Here is an 18,753-nt window from a genome sequence, read left to right as displayed (position 1 = left end):
CTCTACATAGTAGGCCCTGAATAAACAATTGGTTGTGGCAATAGCATAAAGTAAGAAATTTTGGGCAAAAAATGGATGGTGTACGAGGGGAACTTCCACTGTTGTTTATCACAGCCTATGAAAATCACTGTATCCATGAGTTACAAGTGAAGTGAAATCTTACACTTAGGTGTGATAGTTAATGATGCTGCTGTTGATGTGTTCTTGTGCCTTTGAGAAGCTGAGGAGCATACCATACCTAGATCCTCCTGTGTGGTAGCAAGTACTGTGCTACTGAACGACCTGTGCCCCTCTGTGTCATTTTGGGTGTTACTTGATGCAAATAGGAAGTTTTGGGGTATATGTTAAGTAGTAATGATTCTCCAAAATAGTAAATGTGAAATTAAGTACTAATATAGTATGGTGATAATAACAAGTCATGCAGTTTTTTTTTTTCCTCTTGCTACTTGTTTTTGAGTCTTTTGGGTTCCATTAGAAGGTAATTTACTCTCTATGCATGTGTCATTTGTCACATCCTGTAAAATAAAATTGGAAAAGATCTAAAACACTTCCCTTCTCAAAGTTACTTGTTTCTGCCCTTAAGGAGTAGTATAGGGCTATGGATGGCTCGATGGCTAAAGTGCTTATAGTCCAACGTGCATTTAGATTCTTTGCACCTATGTAAAAGCCTATTGTACCATATTACATCTGTAACTCTGTTGTGACAAGGAGGCAGATCTTGGGGATTTAATGGCCTGTTAGTCAAGCTGGAAAAAATGGATTCCAAGTTAAGTGAGAGACCCTATCTCAACTAACTAAATAAATAATAAATGGCAGGGAAACATATAAGAAAACACCCAAAATTGACCTTTGGCTTCCACATGGGTTAGTGCACACATAGGAAAAATGGTTTATAGCAGAAAAGTTAGTTTTTTCGTGTAATGCAACTATTAGCAGTTGTGTACAATGCTTTTCAGGACTCTTAAATAGGGTACGGTATACTGCCAGTTAATGCAAACTATTAGTTTTTATGTGCTACTGTTCACTACATAATTACTTGAGAGATGAGTTAAGATAATAAAATTGAAGACTATCATATAAATGAAAATACAAGACTTTGTTAAATGGAAATATTCTTGCTGCTTTTGAATTTTTAATTTTTTTTTAAATTAAAAGAAAAATTGTGTATATGCTTGAGCACACTCATGGTATCTCTTTGGGGAGAGGTCAGAGAACTGTTTTGTTAGTTCTCTCCTACTGGCTCCATATGAGTTTGGTGGATCAAATTCAGGTTGCCAGGTTTGTGTGGCACATGTCTTCACCTACTGAGACAACTTACTGCCCTGCCATAAGTTTTACTATCTTGCTATTTTTTCTTTTTATCCCTTCTCTCCCTTCCAGAACTAGGGTTTGAACCAGGGCCTTGCCCATGCTAGGTAGGTCTTCTACCAATGAACCCTAGCCACAAGGGTTGTTTTTGAAATTTGTGGTATTCTTTACATGATTTATTTACGTGGATGAAATGCTAAGGTTGTGGTAGCTATTACATAACATTATGTAACTCAACTAAGGCTTCCTCACTTGTAAAAAGGTTGTGATGGTGGCTTTATGAATAAAATCATTTTTTGTCCAACTTAATTCTATAAAGATAAGCCTAGTTCTTCCAGAGTTGGTAGTATTAATCATGGCATTTCAGAAATAAGAAAATTGGATGTATCTGTGGTTCTGGTTCTTTATCTCAATTTCAGTGCTGTAATGGGAATCTGTGCTAGGTATCTTTTGTCCACTATCCTGTCTAGGTTGCCCTTTGTGATTTGAATTACTTATATGCTCTTTAGAAAATGTACATTAGCAACTTAATAATGGTGAAACTCTGGACATTTCTGTTGCTTGTCATGTATAGTAATACACCATTTCCTTCTAATGTTTCATGGGTTAAGCAGTCTTTAAAAAAAAAGTATATATATATATATATATATATATATATATATATATATATACTTTCTTAAGGGAATGAGGATCACGTGGTGGGTAAGTTCCAGAGAGCATGAATTGCTTTACATGTTTGAGGCATTCTAGTATTTGACCATTCCCACCTGTCCAAAATCAAAGAAAAAAGTATTTCTTGAACACTGATTTGAAAATGGATCAAAACCATTCACCTCTTAGAAGCTGCCTTTAATCACTTCTTTACTTTGTCCCTTCAACATTTATACTCAATGCTCAATTTATACTACAGGTCTGCTTCAGTTTGTCAATATGCTCTGGAATTTAAACTATGGAAATGATCATTTAAAATATTGAAGGTCTCTGGTGGGACTAAGTAAGACTTGAAGGTAGGTCCCTGCCAAGGACCCAGAAGGGTGATGGATGCTTAACTCACCACTGGTGTAGTTCCAAGAAACACGTGTACAGGATTCTGGGGGAAGGACTTATGTGCCATCGACTTCATTTTTGTTTTCTGAAAAGACATTTGCTTACTTTTTTAGCAGGATGGAGGATGAAGCTGCTGCTTAAGCTTCATTATATAATCTGTGAAGTTTGCTTTGGAAGGGCTGCTGCTAGGGCTTCTCGCAGAAGACACAGTCATGTGAACTCTGTTTTAACCTCTTCAGTTGCTGCTCTTTAAATTGAGACAAAAATTGAGGCTTACTGATGGGGAAAAGGTTTGGGATCAGGAATAAGATTGAAAAAAATCTAGAGTGTGTTTGTGCTCTTATTACCCAGTTTAACTGTTGATATTGTTCCTTATATAATGGAAACTGTTCTTACAAGCAAACAACATGACAGAACTTATTTCCTTTCAACTGAAATTTAAGCTTTTATGAAAATGACTTAGTTAAAAAAAATAACATGAAGCTGATACTTAATGAGGGATATTTCTGTTACTTTTATCCCAAGAATGTACCAGATAACTTCAGTTACATATTGATTCTTCAGGTTAATCTTTGTAATAGGGAAAGAGCACCTCCATGTTCCCTTTGGAGTTTTTCTTTTAAGTATTGTATACTCAGTTACTGCTGTTTGAGTGACAGGTATGAAGAAGGTATGAATTTTCTATCATTTTATAGTCTGTCATTCTTAGCAAGACAATATACATGCTATATGCACTTATACAAAAAACTATGAAGTATGTAAAAAACACTTGGTATGCAATGTAATATTTTAGTTTGTGAGAATATGCATGTGTGTGGATGTGTGTATAATACATATAACGCCAATTAAAATTGCTTTCTCACATTCCATGGACAGGGTTTTGAAATGGACAAAATATTTTAAAACTACAAGTGGTTTAAATGTTTAAAAATGTTTAGGCTTGAAAATTGTCTTGCATATGAACTGCGTTGAACAATTACAGTCAGTAGCTTTAGATGTAATTCACAGAGAGTTTAGGTGAGGTATTGAAAGTGAAAAAAAATCATACTTGCTTGGTGGTTATCACTTGATAGTAAAGTCATACATAATCTAGGTTGGTACTAAATGGATAACAAATTGGTTTTTAACTTATGTTTGTTTTCTTTTACTAAAGGAAAAGTTATTGGAAAAAATGGCAAAGTTATTCAAGAAATAGTGGATAAATCTGGTGTGGTTCGAGTAAGAATTGAAGGAGATAATGAAAATAAACTACCTAGAGAAGATGTAAGTATTTAATACTGTTTGCCTATTTTGTGTTAGCTTCTTAATTTTCAATACTGTAGATATTCTTAGTTTTGAAATTTTATTTATTTGGACTAGTATTTCACATGTTTAGAAAACAAATCATCTTTCAATTGTGTGGACTGTGGCTTTTTTTTCAGTACTTAAGTCAGTCTTTATAAAAGTTTCAATTGGTTAATTTTTTAGCCCCCCCTTTTGATTTTCTTTATATTAGTGCTTTGCCCACATGTATGTATATGTGTGTGCCTGTGTGTGTGTGTGTGTGTGTGTGTGTGTGTGTGTGTGTGCGCGCGCGCGTACGCACCATGTATGCCTGGTTCTTGTGGAGGTCACGAGGCATTAGATCCCCTGTTATTGGAGTTACTAAGGGCTGGAACTGTCTCATGGTTGCTAGGAACCAAACCCAGGTCCTTTTCGAGAAGAAATGCTCTTAACGGATGAGCAATGCCATTCCAGTTCCATCTTAGTCATTTTTACTCTTGAGTATAAAGCTGTAGAACTTGAAGCTCAATGAAGCAGTCTGCCAAAAGCAATTTTTGATCACTCCTTGGCCTTTTTTTTTTTTTTTTTTTTTTTTTTTTTTTTTTAAGTCTAAAAGCATTGGCCACTTTTCACTCTTCTCCTGTTAATAATATTTCACTTACGATTCTCTTACTAACTGCTTACACATCAAAGTATTTAGTCAAATTCGTGGGTTCAGTGGTCAGCTTCATATAGCTGATTTGAGGCTTTAAAGCCTGAAAATAAGCCAAAGTTTCCTAAACTAATTGTCCAGAATTCAAGATACTACAGTTTCTTCAAGTTTGCACAGTAGAGTACTGTTCATAGAATTTGCTAACTCAGAAGGAACAAGTCTTTTAAAATGGAAAGGTTGTAAACATTTCACTCCGAACACTGTCTTGAAACCAAGTATTGGGTGTTCTGAGTTAACTACTGAAGTTAGCTAGCACTTCTTTATTTTTTGGAATATAATATGGAGTCGAAATACATCGATGTACTACTAAAGTACTGCATATTGATTTCACAAGGAGCAGAATATGTTTCTCAGTGATTTCATTATACATGTTTAAATTGTGTTTTACCACATAATTTCTGCTTGCTTTGTATGATTTTTTTTTTTTTAGGATCTCTTTCATAGGTAAGAATTAAAATAGTGTCTGACATTGATACATTCATGTTTCTCATATACCTGGTATACAACAACAATCTAAATTCTGATCTGAAAACTATGGTAGTCTTAAAATAGCATTAATACAACTTTTTAAGTTGGTATTCAAAGCTAGTCTTCCCTTGGCATGTTCCCACTTGCGTTTCAGTGTTCCATTTTGGTGTGAGTTTATTTTTCCTGGTAGGTTCTTCTCGATAAAAAAGAACTTAGTGTGCTACCCTGTCTGTGTAGCTTGGGCCATTGTTATTGCTGTTTCTGGGCCCTGGTTAAGAAACAAATAACCTGGGTGTGGCAACAAATACTTTAATCCCAGCACTTGGAGCCAGAGGTAGGTGGATCACTGTGAGTTCTCAGCCAGCCTGGTCTACAGAGCAAGTTCACTGACAAGAGTACACAGAAAAAAAAAAAAAGAAACAGAACCAAACACACACACACACACACACACACACACACACACACACACACACACCCACCCACCCCAAACAAAATAGGGGAGGAAACTTAATTACATTAAATACATTAGAGGGCTACAGTTGAATAGTCGATGAATAAGGAGGTTGGATGTGTGGGAAGGAGACTGCTGTTTTCAACACAAGCTGCCTGGGGTCATTTTGGATGCTGTATGTGAGTGCATGCATCATATGCTGCTCTTTATGCTTTAAACTGGGCCAAGTGACATGGTTCAGAGTGTAGCACAGAAGCTTGATGACCATAGTTCCATCCTTGGAACTCATGTAAAAGTATTCCACAGATTTTCCCTGTACTCCACATGTGTGCGGATACATGCACACACATGTACTCTTATGTATTTGCTATTGAGGATGCTGTTAGAGCTTTGTTCTTGTGTGCTTTCATAGTTCAAATTACTTCCCAGTCAGTGGAGCTTTCTGTGCTGGGTCCATAGCAACTGTCCTGGTGTTTGGTCTACTTTTTCAGCTACTGTGTCTAAGTAAGTCACTTGTTAGAATTTTTAAAGAATTATTTTGAAAATATACTCACATTTAGAACCAAAAGTTGTTGAGATAGCCTATTTAAAAATCTTGGATTTTTTTTTTTTTTTTTTTTTTGGGGGGGGGGAAGAAATGCAAGCTAGCAGGGAGTGTAAGCTGTAGTAGGAAGCTGCAGTAAGTTTTTAAGTCAGTCTTAATTAATCTTGGTTCTCTATATTTTTGCTTTTTTAAAAAATATATATGTTTTGTGTGTATGGATGTTTGGTGTGCATGTGTGTATGTCTTCCTTGTGCATGCCTGGTACCTTTGGAGATCAGAAGATAGCATCATTGAAACTCGAGTTAAATATGCTTGTAAGCTACCATGTGGGCACAGGGAACTGAACCTGTGCCCATTGCAAGATCAACAAATACTTTTTAACAGCTGAGCCATTACTTTATCCCCCTTTTTTTATTCTACTTTTTAAAGTCTTGTCCCGAAATTTAACCAAATACACAACAGTCTGAGTTAATTGATGTTTTTGTTTCATTGGTGTGTGTTCTTGAGTGAATTCCCTATTTTTTTTTTTTTTTTTTTTTACCATTGTATAAATAATAATGCTTTGTAGTGGCGGGGGAGGGGAGTCAGATTGTGTGGAGATGAGGAAAACTACAGAAGCTGTTTCTGTTCTCCTACCATGTTGGGTCCAGGGATCAAACACACCTAGGTCATCAGGCCTGGCGGTATGTGGCCCTTCCTCATTGAACTATTTCACTAGCCCTAGAAATATGTCATTTAATAGTCAGAAACATCTATACACTCAGCTTTTTCTTTTCTTTTTTTCTTTTTTTTTACTTTAGATATGGGCTCTTACTCACCTTTGTTTTATATTGAACTAGTAATGATCTTCTTGCTTCAGGCTCCAAGTGCTGAGAATTATGGGCATGTACCACTATGCCTTTTCAGGGTCTTATCTGAGCATTTATTATAGGCATATAAAGCTGTGCCTACTGTGATAGTTTTTCTAGTATTTTGTTGAAAAAAATCGGTTTGTATTCTTGGGACATTAGATTGATTAGAAATCAGAAAACTAACATGAACTGATTTTTAAATTTTATATTTTAAGCAAACATAATTTTGCACAAATAAGGTATTGAAAATTCTGCATTTCAGATTAATTACTATGTATTGTAGAAAAACTTGCCAGATGATATAATTATTGTGTTAAATTGAAGACATGCTTTCCTACAGGGAATGGTTCCATTTGTATTTGTTGGCACTAAAGAAAGTATTGGAAACGTACAAGTTCTTCTAGAATATCACATTGCTTACTTAAAGGTATGTATGTATACAATTCCCATTGCATTCTTGTAGCATCTCTGCTGCAATTTTATGTGAACGTTGTATACTTGATATAAATAAGGTATCTACATGTTGAACATGCTTGTTCATAGTAATATTGGTAGTATTTAAATGTTTTTAATTTCTTTAGTTTTGCCTGGATTTTGTTGAATACTTAGAGAATAAAATGTTCTTTGCCCTTACAAGTTTTGGGGGGTGGGATGGCTTCTCTGAGTTTTTAAGGTCCTTTTATATTTTTGGTTGTGAGCCTAGCCTTTAATGGCTGAGCCATCTCTCCAGCCCTTTAAGGTCCTTTTAAAGAAATGAACATTCTTTGGGTTTGTAGAGTTTGTCATTATTTACAATAGCTGTGTGCTCTATATTAGGGGCAGTTTGTTTCCATTTTCACGTTATAGCTGTCTGTACACAAGGTGAAATTGGGCTTCTTTGATACCTCTGATATTATTTGAGTCAGCTGCATTGACCCCTGGAGATGTTGTTACATCATTTGAGAGGGTAGGAATATGATGCAAAACAGAGCCAAGTGCATGGTAAACAAAAGACGAACAGCCTCCAAGCTATACACTTAGCACCCATTTGTTAGATTTGAGACATAGTGCACAAGAGTTGGAGAAAAGGAAGTGCCTCTAAGTTAGTAAGCATCATAGTTGGTTTTCTTTTTGTTGTTCATAGTAATATCCTAGGATGTTCTCTACTTCTAGTATAGTTTTTTAGATATCATTGTTGTACTGGTATTTTATCATTTCATTTCATTAATTCTATCAGTTCTGGCCTTGTAAGCAAATGCTTTATTTTACATATTCTACCTCCACGCCAATAGTTTTGTTTAGACAGGTTACCATCACATGTAGCAGGACCTCAATTACTAAATGGTAAGTCTGCTTGCCCATCTAGGTGGTAAATAATTGAAGATATTGCTAATCTGATAGTAAAGTAGCTCATTAATAATGACTTTAAATAGACAATTAACTCCCTGTTACAGAGACAGTATCTGGCCAATGAGCTGGCTCAGTGGATATTTGCAGCCAAGCTTTACAACCCACATTGTGGAAGGAGATCTTCAAGTTGTAGTTAGATCTCCACATGCACACTTACATGTGTGCACACACAAGCATTCAAGAGTTAAAAAGGACAATATTCGGCAATATCATTAGCAATTAACAGATAGGTTAAGTTTATTATACAGTCACTTGGAAGAGAAGTGTATATACTGTATCCTTATAGCAATATGTTGGACACTGTAAAGCATTCAGTATTGAGTTGACCAGCAAATGACCTTGTGAATACAACTCTGCTTTATGAGATTTCAAAGATCACAGTTTGTTTCTTTGGTAGATTGTAAAATTCTAGCTCTGACCCCGCCACAAGCACACAAATACACCACCAACCATAAAAACTTGTATAGAACTTGGGTCACTAGGTAGGGTAGTGGTGTTTGTCCTGGTCTTAACGTGGTCTGACATGTCCATGTACACAAATAGCAAAAACAATTGTTTTTAATTGTAGGAAGTGGAACAACTAAGAATGGAACGCCTGCAGATTGATGAACAGCTGCGACAGATTGGTATGGGTTTCAGACCTTCTTCCACCAGAGGGCCTGAAAAAGAGAAAGGATATGCCACTGATGAAAGTACCGTCTCTTCTGTACAAGGTTCTAGGTCTTATAGTGGAAGAGGCAGAGGTCGTCGGGGCCCCAATTACACCTCCGGTTATGGTAAAAAGAACATTGCTTTATTTTTTATAATAATGTATGTAATGGTTCTAGTTTAGATGCTGCGTATTGTTTTCTATTAGCTCTTATTTGTTTTGAGGGTGTTATGTACTAGTGGCAGTGAAAGGTATATAGCCTACAAACAGTTACATAATAAAATAAAGCATGATTTTAAGCCAGTAGTTCATAACACATATGTATAAAGAGTGAATGGGTATAGAGCCTATGTTCTAAATAGTGTCGTTACATACATTTCCTGTAGATTCCTAGTGTGGTACTGCTTGCTACCTATAAGAAATGTTTTTCTTACATACAATAAATCTTCAGTAGTTTTGAAATAGACTTTGACTTACACCTTGTGTGTAACTATTTTGTGTAGTAACATTTCCTGAAGATAAAGGCTTATGAAGACAGTTAACATTTTATAATGAACATCTTTATAAGCTATATTATCACTCCAAAGCTGGGGGCCTAACCTGGGTAGGAACAGATCAGTGGATCCTGTGGCAGTTAACAATTCTCTAATCTTAAATTCTCATTTATTCTTGTTTAGCTCTGGAGTTGTTCCAATTTTCTCCATTTGGACTTGGATCTTAAGCAGTGACCTGATCCTCCTCCTGCCCATCCTTCCTCATTTCCTTTTCTGTTCTTTTACTCTCTTCTCTGAGTGTTCATCTTATTTTCAGGAATACTTGTGAATACAGGCCAAAATAGCAAGCATTTATATAAAGTAGAGACAAATACAGGTTTGCACTGTGCAGGTTCAGATCCAGACTTGTTGTTTAACTGAGGAATCTCATGATGCTAGAGTTGTAGTACATCTGTACCATCTTTTACTTGTACAAGTGGAAGGCTAAGTATCCCTTCTGATGTTCATTGTCTCATTTTCATAAACACAGTGTTGAAGTTTCTTTTCACTATGTAAAAGATGGAGGATTGTAAGCCAGTGCTGTATTTCCAAAAGTATATTTAAATACCTGTAATTAAATAGAAATCAGGTATATTTGCATTTTTAAACCCTAAATTAACATATAGTCAGATGTGGCTTCTGTATGGAAAGAGTGAGAAAAGTACCTGAACAGCTTAATTAATGTCTGAGACCTTTGCTTATTGATGAGGGAGCCACTCTGGCAAATGACTGAGTAGTTAATAAATATATGGGATAATGGCAAAGGGGTCCTTTGGGTTGGAGAACACTATACAGATTCTTCAGTAGATGGCAGACTTAACCTTTATGGAACTAAAAACAGTAGAGAACATTTGAATTGAATGGAATCAAAAGGACTAAGCAGTAATAACTGTAAGAAACGTTTACTAGTAGAACATTTCTAAAGTTGAGCTAAGTTTAGTGTGCGTCTTAGAAGTTTATCACATCTTGCTTATGATAAAATATTTTTTATTTAGTTTTTACATTCCAATTCCGGTTCCCCCTCCCTCCATAATAAAACATTTTTAATGTATGCTTTTATCCTATGAGCATTTAAAATGACTGGAGCAGTCTTGATAAGAGTGGTAGTTAAATGTTATAGAGAAAGGTTTACTTAGGAAATTTGGCTAAAAACAAGCAGTGATTGAGTGGCATGGCTCATTTTTACAAGGTTTTCTTTTCTTGTATCCTGCTTGTACTTAAAGATTGAGAGGTTGAAATGGCTTTATTGTTTTCAGCAGAGCAGTAATTAATAACCTACAGCAACTTAGAGATGTGGGCAGCACAGGATTATCATTGTAAAGCTGATCATTGCCTCGTTGGGCTAACCTCTAAAACATCACCTGCACTGCCAGGTTTGGGGTTTTTTCCCCCCTGGAACTTTGGCATAACCCGCTCGCTTGACATTTCCAGGTTCTAGGAAATTCCTTGGCTTATGGCCACCTGCCTCTAGTTTTTAAAGTCAGTGACTACAGCATTCTCATGCTGTCAATCTTAACAGTTAACCTATGAGATAGTATGGGACCACCTGGATATTTTAGGACAATCTCATCATGTCATGATTGAATCTTACATTTTTTGTGATCATAAAACACAAATATTGGCAAAATCATCAACAACTTGTATTTTGTAATATTTGTCTCACAAAATAAATACTGGATTTATGTAATTTCCTTGCTTTTATCCTTAGGTAAGATAAAACAGTTTACTAGGCTTATCCACTTACACATTTTAACAGTTGTAGTAGACAGTATTTTGGGCATTTGGACAAATAATTGTTAAGTGAGTACTTAATTCCCCTCTATGAGGTTTTTATTCATAACATACTTGAGAATGAAAAATAAACTGGGATGTTTATGGTTTTTTTTTTAAATCTTTTTCATATTTGTATTGGTAGAGTTCTTGTTCCTTGTCCCTTATTACTTTTCTTTTATATCTAAGGAGCACTAGTGTTTTACTACTGTTTTTAAATACTCATGGAGTTTAAATACAATCTTCTTTTAGGTATTTCATGTGACAAGACAGATTCATTCATCAAGGGGGAATTTTTGCACATTTGGGAAACTTATATAAGATTAAGATGAAGCTTTACTTTTTGACAGACCAATCATAGATCTGTGGAAGAGAATGTTGAGAACAAATAACACATGGCATGATAGACAAATAGTGAAATAAGAGAAAGGGAAGGATTCAGTTTTCAGTTCAACTGGTTTGAATTTAGAAAAAAACAATTTCTGAATGAGACAGTCATATGGACTTCATTTCAATGGCTCTGACTCTGTTCTATTAATTGTTTAGATAGTTTCTCAGAAACATTAATGTTATTCTCATCTGAGGCAATAGTAAAACATTTTATGTATTTTACCTGCCAGACTCTTAGCTTTCAAGAAAGACTATCTGTTACAAGAAGTGTTTTGATGTTAGAAATGTTAAAATGTGAGAGGAAAAAATACTCAAGTCAGTAATAATAGAAACACTCACTATTGATTAAAACTTAATTTTTTTTTAATGGGATTCAACTTATTTTTAAGTAACCTTGACATTAATTACATTTTCATAATGTATGTTTTTTATAATTGTTAGTTGAATCTGATAATTGCATAAAGTTTTTCATTTTGCTATCTTCAGAGCAATCACTGCTTCTTTTAAATAATGCTTAGCATTCAGTGTTTAGAAAAAAATTAAAGCATCTATATATCTGCACCTAATTGTTTCACATACTGTCTTGTCTTTTCCACTTGCCCCTCCCAAGGTACAAACTCTGAGCTGTCTAACCCCTCCGAAACAGAATCTGAGCGTAAAGATGAGTTGAGTGATTGGTCATTAGCAGGAGAAGATGATCGAGAAACTCGACATCAGCGAGACAGCAGGAGACGCCCAGGAGGAAGAGGCAGAAGTGTTTCTGGAGGTCGAGGTCGTGGCGGACCACGTGGTGGCAAATCCTCCATCAGTTCTGGTAGTCTTTTACATACTATGTCAACATTTATGCTTTGTAAACAGTATAACCCTACAAGAATGATTTCCTTCCTCAGAGCCATACATTTGTGGAAGTTTGTGATTCTGCTTACTGTCTTAGAGAAAATAATAGACTATAGCAATTAATACAGGAAAAGTTGTATGGAGTAATACAAGTCAGAACTTTCAGTTGGCTGGTTTCCTCTGCTTTATCCTTCCCATTTTGAGGTTCTTGGTAATTAGACATTTTCTTGTTTTCCCAATTCTTTGCTACAGTTTGAGGACAGAAAAATGTGGATTCAATTCTGTTTTATTTTATTGCAAAATTAACTATAAAGAGGAATATAGAGGGTCTGGAAAGAACAGTTATTGCTATTGTATAGTAGGGAGTTTAGCTTCTAGCACCCACTGTGGGCTGCTCACAACCCTGCAACTTTATCTCAGGGGATCTCATGCCCTCTTGTGGCCTCTGTGGCCACCTGCACATAAGGGTATGCATGGGTGGGTACATTCACTACAAGTTCATAAATACAGTTTGTAGATGTATCAGTTGCTCAAGCATCTGTTGGATGTGGTCATTTGATTTTTTTTTTTTTAAATCATTGTGTGACAGTTGTTGGCATAATGAGCAAGAAGGAATGATTTCCAATAATAATATGAACTAGATTACTTTAAAGCACAATATATTAGTATTACTACCTATATTTCCTTTAAGGTCATACTTTATGATTAAATAATCTCATTTAAAATATTTGAAGTAATATTTTAAATCTTTTAGATTAGTCTTTACATATTAAAACCAGGCTTCTGTAGTCTATGCCTTTAATCCCACTTGGGAGGCAGAAGCAGATGGGTCTTTGAGTTCAAAGCTAGCCTGGTTTCAGAGCAAGTGCAGGATAGCCAGGGCACACAAAGAAACTGTCCTGAACACCCCCCCCCCCAATCACCACCACCACCACAAAAAAATGTTAATCTACAAATGTAATGTAAAAATGTAATGAACAAATCAGCATAAATTGGAGGAAAGTGTGTTTAGCTCTAATTGAATCTCAATTTTCATTGTGCCTTAAGATTAGTTTTATTTAGAAAAGTTTCGCTTAGCTTTTTTCAGGAAAGTAATTTTTATATGAAAATGTATACTGTATGCTGTTGCTAATATACAATTATATTTTGTGGAAATGCAAAATACATGTATTTTTACCAAGTGCTATGATTAATAAACTTAGTATCTTTTGCAAAGATGCTAGCTTGCTAGCTGTTACCAAAGGAAATTTAGGAATAATGGTAATTAGGTGAGATTTCTTCTGTAATTTGAGTGTTGGAAGCAGTAGATGTACATAGTACATAGGTAAGACAGGTACTTTTTTTTCCTATTTGTATCTTGAAGTCATTTCTTCTAACTTCACTAGATGCTTTTGTTCTTAGAGTTAGAATACAAGTTACAACTGTTTCAACATTGTTTTTTTCCACAAGCAGTTACTATTTTAGCCTGACTTAGTTTGATACCTTTGGTTGTTTCAGTTAATTTGCTGATTTTTCTTAGGTCTTGAATTTTATTTGGATAGTCCATTACAACCTTAAAGTTGTAAAAAGAAAACAAAAGATTCTCAGAATCACTACATAGTAGTTGCATATTTCTCTTGATTTTTATTTTTCTACCTTGTGGGTAGGATTAACTTAAGAGTGAATGTCAGAATTAGATAGTACATTTTCTGGTGTCGTTACCTTTCAGTATCTGTGGGGGATTGCTCTCAGGAGCCCCCACAGATTTTCTTAAGCATCCTTTACGAAAGATGATATATTAACACATCATCTGTACATACTGTTCTATATTATCTCTAGATTACCTGTGTCTGCGAAAATGCCATGTAAGTAGTTTAACTTTATTTGAGGGACAGTAAGTAGTAAAGAAAGATTATGCAGGAAGAAAACTGTGTTTAATACAGATACATCCCATTATAGTTTTATCTTAGGATATAGAGGGCTATTTGTAAAACAATTCAAAGGAAATGGTATGAAGCTAAGAAATAACCTTTTGCTTTACAATTTTCATTCCCATTAAAATTTTGTTAACCCTCTTACTAATTTTCAGACAAATTACTGATAACAAGAAAATATTTTTATTTCAGGCTTATATTTTTATGGGGGTATAGTGTTTATATAGTTCAGTTGATCAAGCATTTTAACTGCAGCCCTCTTAAATGAATATTTCTTGCCTCTGACATGAATATAGTGCTCAAAGATCCAGACAGCAATCCATACAGCTTACTTGATAATACAGAATCAGATCAGACTGCAGACACTGATGCCAGCGAATCTCATCACAGTACTAACCGTCGTAGGCGGTCTCGTAGACGAAGGACTGATGAAGATGCTGTTCTGATGGATGGAATGACTGAATCTGATACTGCCTCAGTTAATGAAAATGGGCTAGGTATGTAAGCATTTAGGGAAAAGTTGTGTGATTGTATTCTACTAATAATAAATGAGGCTTTTTTTTTTTTAAAGTATGCAATTCACAAATGATTTTTCAGTATTTACTTTAAATGAGGGAGAGATAGCTGATTATCTTGGGTGTCTAGTTTTCATATTTGTCAGACTATCCGAAACTGGGAGGATTAATTAAAGTGCCCTTTCATACCATTAAATCAGTACAAATACACGTTGAACTTATTGTCCAGAAACAAAACTTAACTCTTTTAGCACCCCCTTTTAATAATTACGGTACATTTTGGGAGAGGTATAGAGGGAGCACTTATTAAGGGGCTAAAATGTCATTTACTTTGAAATCCGAAATATGTTGGAGAGAAATTTTATTCTGAATGATGATGGTAGTTTCAGTTACATATGGCAGTTTGTTTTATTGTGAGTTAAAGCCCTCTTAAGCTTTATGCTACAAAAATGTATATAATCCTTGTTGATATTGTGTGATTTACCTTCAGTGTTTAATTAAAATTTTCTCTTTCCCTTTCTTAAATAAGGAAAGAAGTTATTTGTTTGTTCTTTTTGTTTTATTATTATTTTTTTTTTTGCCAGAATAGTTGATGGTAAACTTTGCAATTACAGATGATAGTGAAAAAAAACCCCAGCGACGCAATCGTAGCCGCAGGCGTCGTTTCAGGGGTCAGGCAGAAGATAGACAGCCAGGTAACTTGAGTGGACCTGTTGGTGTCAGGTCACAAGCATGAAAAAAATGTCATGTGTCTGCATTCTAAATATAGTTACATGTTCACATGTGTGTATATACATTCAGAATTTGCATTGCATAAGCTATTCAACTAATGACACTGCTAAGAAAATGCATTCTTCAGTATAAATGTTTAGTTTCCAGTCTTAAGTGAACTAATGTTGTGTCTTAATTTCTTACATGAAAATACCTTCAAGACTTTATATTCAGTTGGCATATTTCTCAACCTTAAGATGGGGACTGCCATTGCAGGGACTATATGATGTGAATTGTCTTTGAGGTTGATTGGCAAATCTACCAGGCAGTTTTTGCATGGTGCCTGCTTACTATATTTAGAGTGGGCGCCTCATTTTGGTGGGAATTAAAATACTCAAAATTTAAAAACAAAATGTACAAGTGTGTTTTTTCCTTAAAAATGTAGAAGTGTCTTTTTCCTTAAAAGAGAATGCATGTTAATGTTTTTGTGTTATTGTAGTGTGGTGCGTTTTCCTTTACACATACTAATCATTCAAATAGTATTAGTTTCATTTGGTATTTCATGTTGTCACAAGTTTTGGTAACTGGAAAGAACCTTGTTTGCTATGTCTATATTATTTTGAACACAATTCATTTCTTATTGTACAGAGAATCACTGTATATTCACCATGAAGAAATTGTGTGCAGTAGAAATAAACCCCTTTCAAACCAATCAATTTTTGCATTCTTTCCAAAACATGTTCTTTCATGTGTTTGCCCCAGATAATGTAAATCATAAATTTTTGAGTGTAGAGTTTGTAGACACATTTGGGAAGTCCCATTCTGAAGAGTTCATGTATTAAAGACAGAGGGACATGTAAAAAAAGAATGGAACAGTATCAAAAACTTGTCTTTCCTTTGTATTTTTTCTTCCCCTTGTTAATGTTAGATATATATTTTAGTTGAAGAGATCATGAATTTTAACAGCAGTGAATACTTTCTAGCCCTACTATGTAAATAAGAAAACCCAGGCTATCAGTATGGGCTCATTAACCTGGAACGCATTTTAGCATAACTTAAGCCAGTGAGCATGGTTAAGTATACAGACATAAAAATATCAAAACAGGATTTCTCCTAAAAGAGTTAGATGGTTTTGAATGGAATTAACTGAACTGACTAATTGGAGTTTCGGTAATTTTGACAGTGATGTGCTATTGCATGCTATGTCCTGATCCTGTTTCCACTTTTCTTAAGGACCATTGTGTTTCCTCTTACCAAATTTCTTTATTTCCAGTCCCCCAGTTCTCCAGTTTCTCCTGTGTTCCAACAGCAGTTCTGGGAGACAGCCTCCACAGAAAGCTGATAGTTGTTCTTCCTTTGCCCAAAATGTTTAGTTGCTCTTAGTTGTATATAAATTAACTGTTGAGTGGTTTTTCCTGTACTGGGACACTATAGTGGTGTCATTTGATTCTTAAGCCCACACAGGAAATTCCAGGGTCCAAATTATGCCACAAAATTATCTACATTTTTTTATTTTAAATTATATTGAAATTTAAGGGACTATAGTCCATAAGAACTATGAAGCAAAGTTTCTTAACTGGCTTCTTTTGTTTGGGAGCAAGGAACAACTAAATGCCACTTAGCTTTGGACTTAAAGCTACATCAGAATTTTGACTCTTACGTGAAAGGTTTTAAGAACTGTCTGCACACATTTACATTGAGCACCCGTATCTCCAAGTAGATGCATTCCTCCAGGGTCTGCACTAAGAAAACAAAACATACGTTGGAGTCCCCCAGCCATGGGTACAGTCATTCTGAGGACAGCTTTGTCACCCTGCAGAGTACACAGAACCTCCCTGGCTGTTGCTAAATATGTTTATAAATTTCTTGACAGTAACTTTAAAAGGAGAAGCCATTTAAAGGCTTCAGAATGAACATACTAAATTTCTTATGATTGGGAAGGAAAGCAGTTTCAGATTTAAAATGTGTAGTTTTGATTCAAGATGCTTAATTATTTTTAAGGTTTATTAACATTAAATTCTTCAGTCTTAATGTTAGCAATTCATTATTAACATGAATGAATTCTAAAGTACAATTGAGCCTTTTATTTTATTAAATGATTTTGTTAGCTGCATGTACTATGGATCTAATAGACAAATTCCCCCCCCCCCAACTCCCCAGACATGGTGGCTTTAATGTAAAATTGATTTGTTTTTAATTTTTATAAGTTGGGGTTATTCTTAAAACTAGTCTGTGATAGAAATAATTATGTAAATTTAGGAATTTTGAGTTTCAAGTCCTGTGGCCAGTGCATAATTCTAATAAACAGAGGCCATTTATTAGTGTGATAGAGTTTACTCTGCTTCCTAATTCTTATATTTAAGACTTAATTAGATAGCAGCATTGATGGAACAGCATGTCTGTATTTACTCTGTTCCTTTCCCACCCTGACTAGTGCCTATATTAGGATTGTGATTTATTGTCTTAGTTTGCCTATATTTAAACTCTAAACATCAGATAGTTTAAATGCTGTCTAGCATGAAATGTTAGGAAGGAACCACAAAATACCACACTTTAGCATCTTAATTATGCTGTTTTCTTGGGCCAGACAGACCAAAAAAAAAACCCATAAAATATTAAAAATTTTAACCATCCCATCATGATTTGTGCCAACATTGCCCCACCCCACACTAATTATGCAAATGCCACTGTCCTTCAAGTCCTGCCCTGTAGTGCCTGTTCTTCTTAGTGGTAGGCTACTACACCAAATTCATCCCATAGCTGGAGTCTTGGGAAAATAGCACTTGAATCTAGATTCCCTCAAGTTGAGCTTGAATTTTTCTATTATCAGTACTAAAACCATAGGCACATTTTTCCAATCTATGCTTTTGTTCATAGGTGGGTACCCATCGTAAATTTTTGAAATTGGGTGTCCCGCCATTAGTTTACTTTAATAGTGAATTTACTCTTAATCCATAATAAAATTTAGAAATATTTTTCAACACCTGTAATTTCTTTCTCATCTTTAACAGTCACAGTTGCAGATTATATTTCTAGAGCTGAGTCTCAGAGCAGACAAAGAAACCTCCCAAGGGAAACTTTGGCTAAAAACAAGAAAGAAATGGTAAGGAGAATTTAACCTGTAGGGTTTTTGTTTTGTTTTTTTTTATTATTATTATTTCCATATTGTTTAGATTTGTTTATTTTTATTTATTTTTTACTTATTACTGTATGGTCACTTGTTTCCCCTAAAAGATAATATTTAAAGACGATGAACGATCCTTGGTTCTATCCCAGGCTCCTGATGAATGAAGGTGTGCATGCTTGAGCCTGAGACACTGGCCAGATAGATAGCACATCAGCATTTACTTGATTTGCTATATACCTTTTGTCAGCAGTGGGAATAGACCCTTTAAGGCTTAA

General features: G+C 35.0%; 1 protein-coding gene across 5 annotated transcripts in view; it reads left to right on the top strand.

Annotated features, from left to right (window-relative positions):
* Positions 1 to 18,753, top strand: part of Fxr1 (FMR1 autosomal homolog 1) — a 52,897-nt gene that overhangs the window by 32,685 nt on the left and 1,459 nt on the right. The window contains exons 10-17 of one of the 5 annotated variants that reach the window (XM_051185820.1): positions 3,509 to 3,618; positions 6,985 to 7,071; positions 8,602 to 8,659; positions 8,747 to 8,809; positions 11,986 to 12,189; positions 14,422 to 14,622; positions 15,255 to 15,335; positions 18,363 to 18,454. In XM_051185820.1, coding sequence (XP_051041777.1) covers positions 3,509 to 3,618; positions 6,985 to 7,071; positions 8,602 to 8,659; positions 8,747 to 8,809; positions 11,986 to 12,189; positions 14,422 to 14,622; positions 15,255 to 15,335; positions 18,363 to 18,454 — 896 coding nt within the window. Of the gene's footprint in view, positions 1 to 3,508; positions 3,619 to 6,984; positions 7,072 to 8,601; positions 8,810 to 11,985; positions 12,190 to 14,421; positions 14,623 to 15,254; positions 15,336 to 18,362; positions 18,455 to 18,753 lie in introns of all 5 variants that reach the window. The other 4 variants (XM_051185821.1, XM_051185818.1, XM_051185819.1 and 1 more) reach the window with 4 other exon arrangements.

The sequence above is a fragment of the Phodopus roborovskii genome, unplaced genomic scaffold (genome assembly GCF_943737965.1).
Source record: "Phodopus roborovskii unplaced genomic scaffold, PHOROB, whole genome shotgun sequence".
Lineage (NCBI taxonomy): Eukaryota > Metazoa > Chordata > Mammalia > Rodentia > Cricetidae > Phodopus > Phodopus roborovskii.
This window is presented reverse-complemented; position numbering and strand designations above follow the sequence as displayed.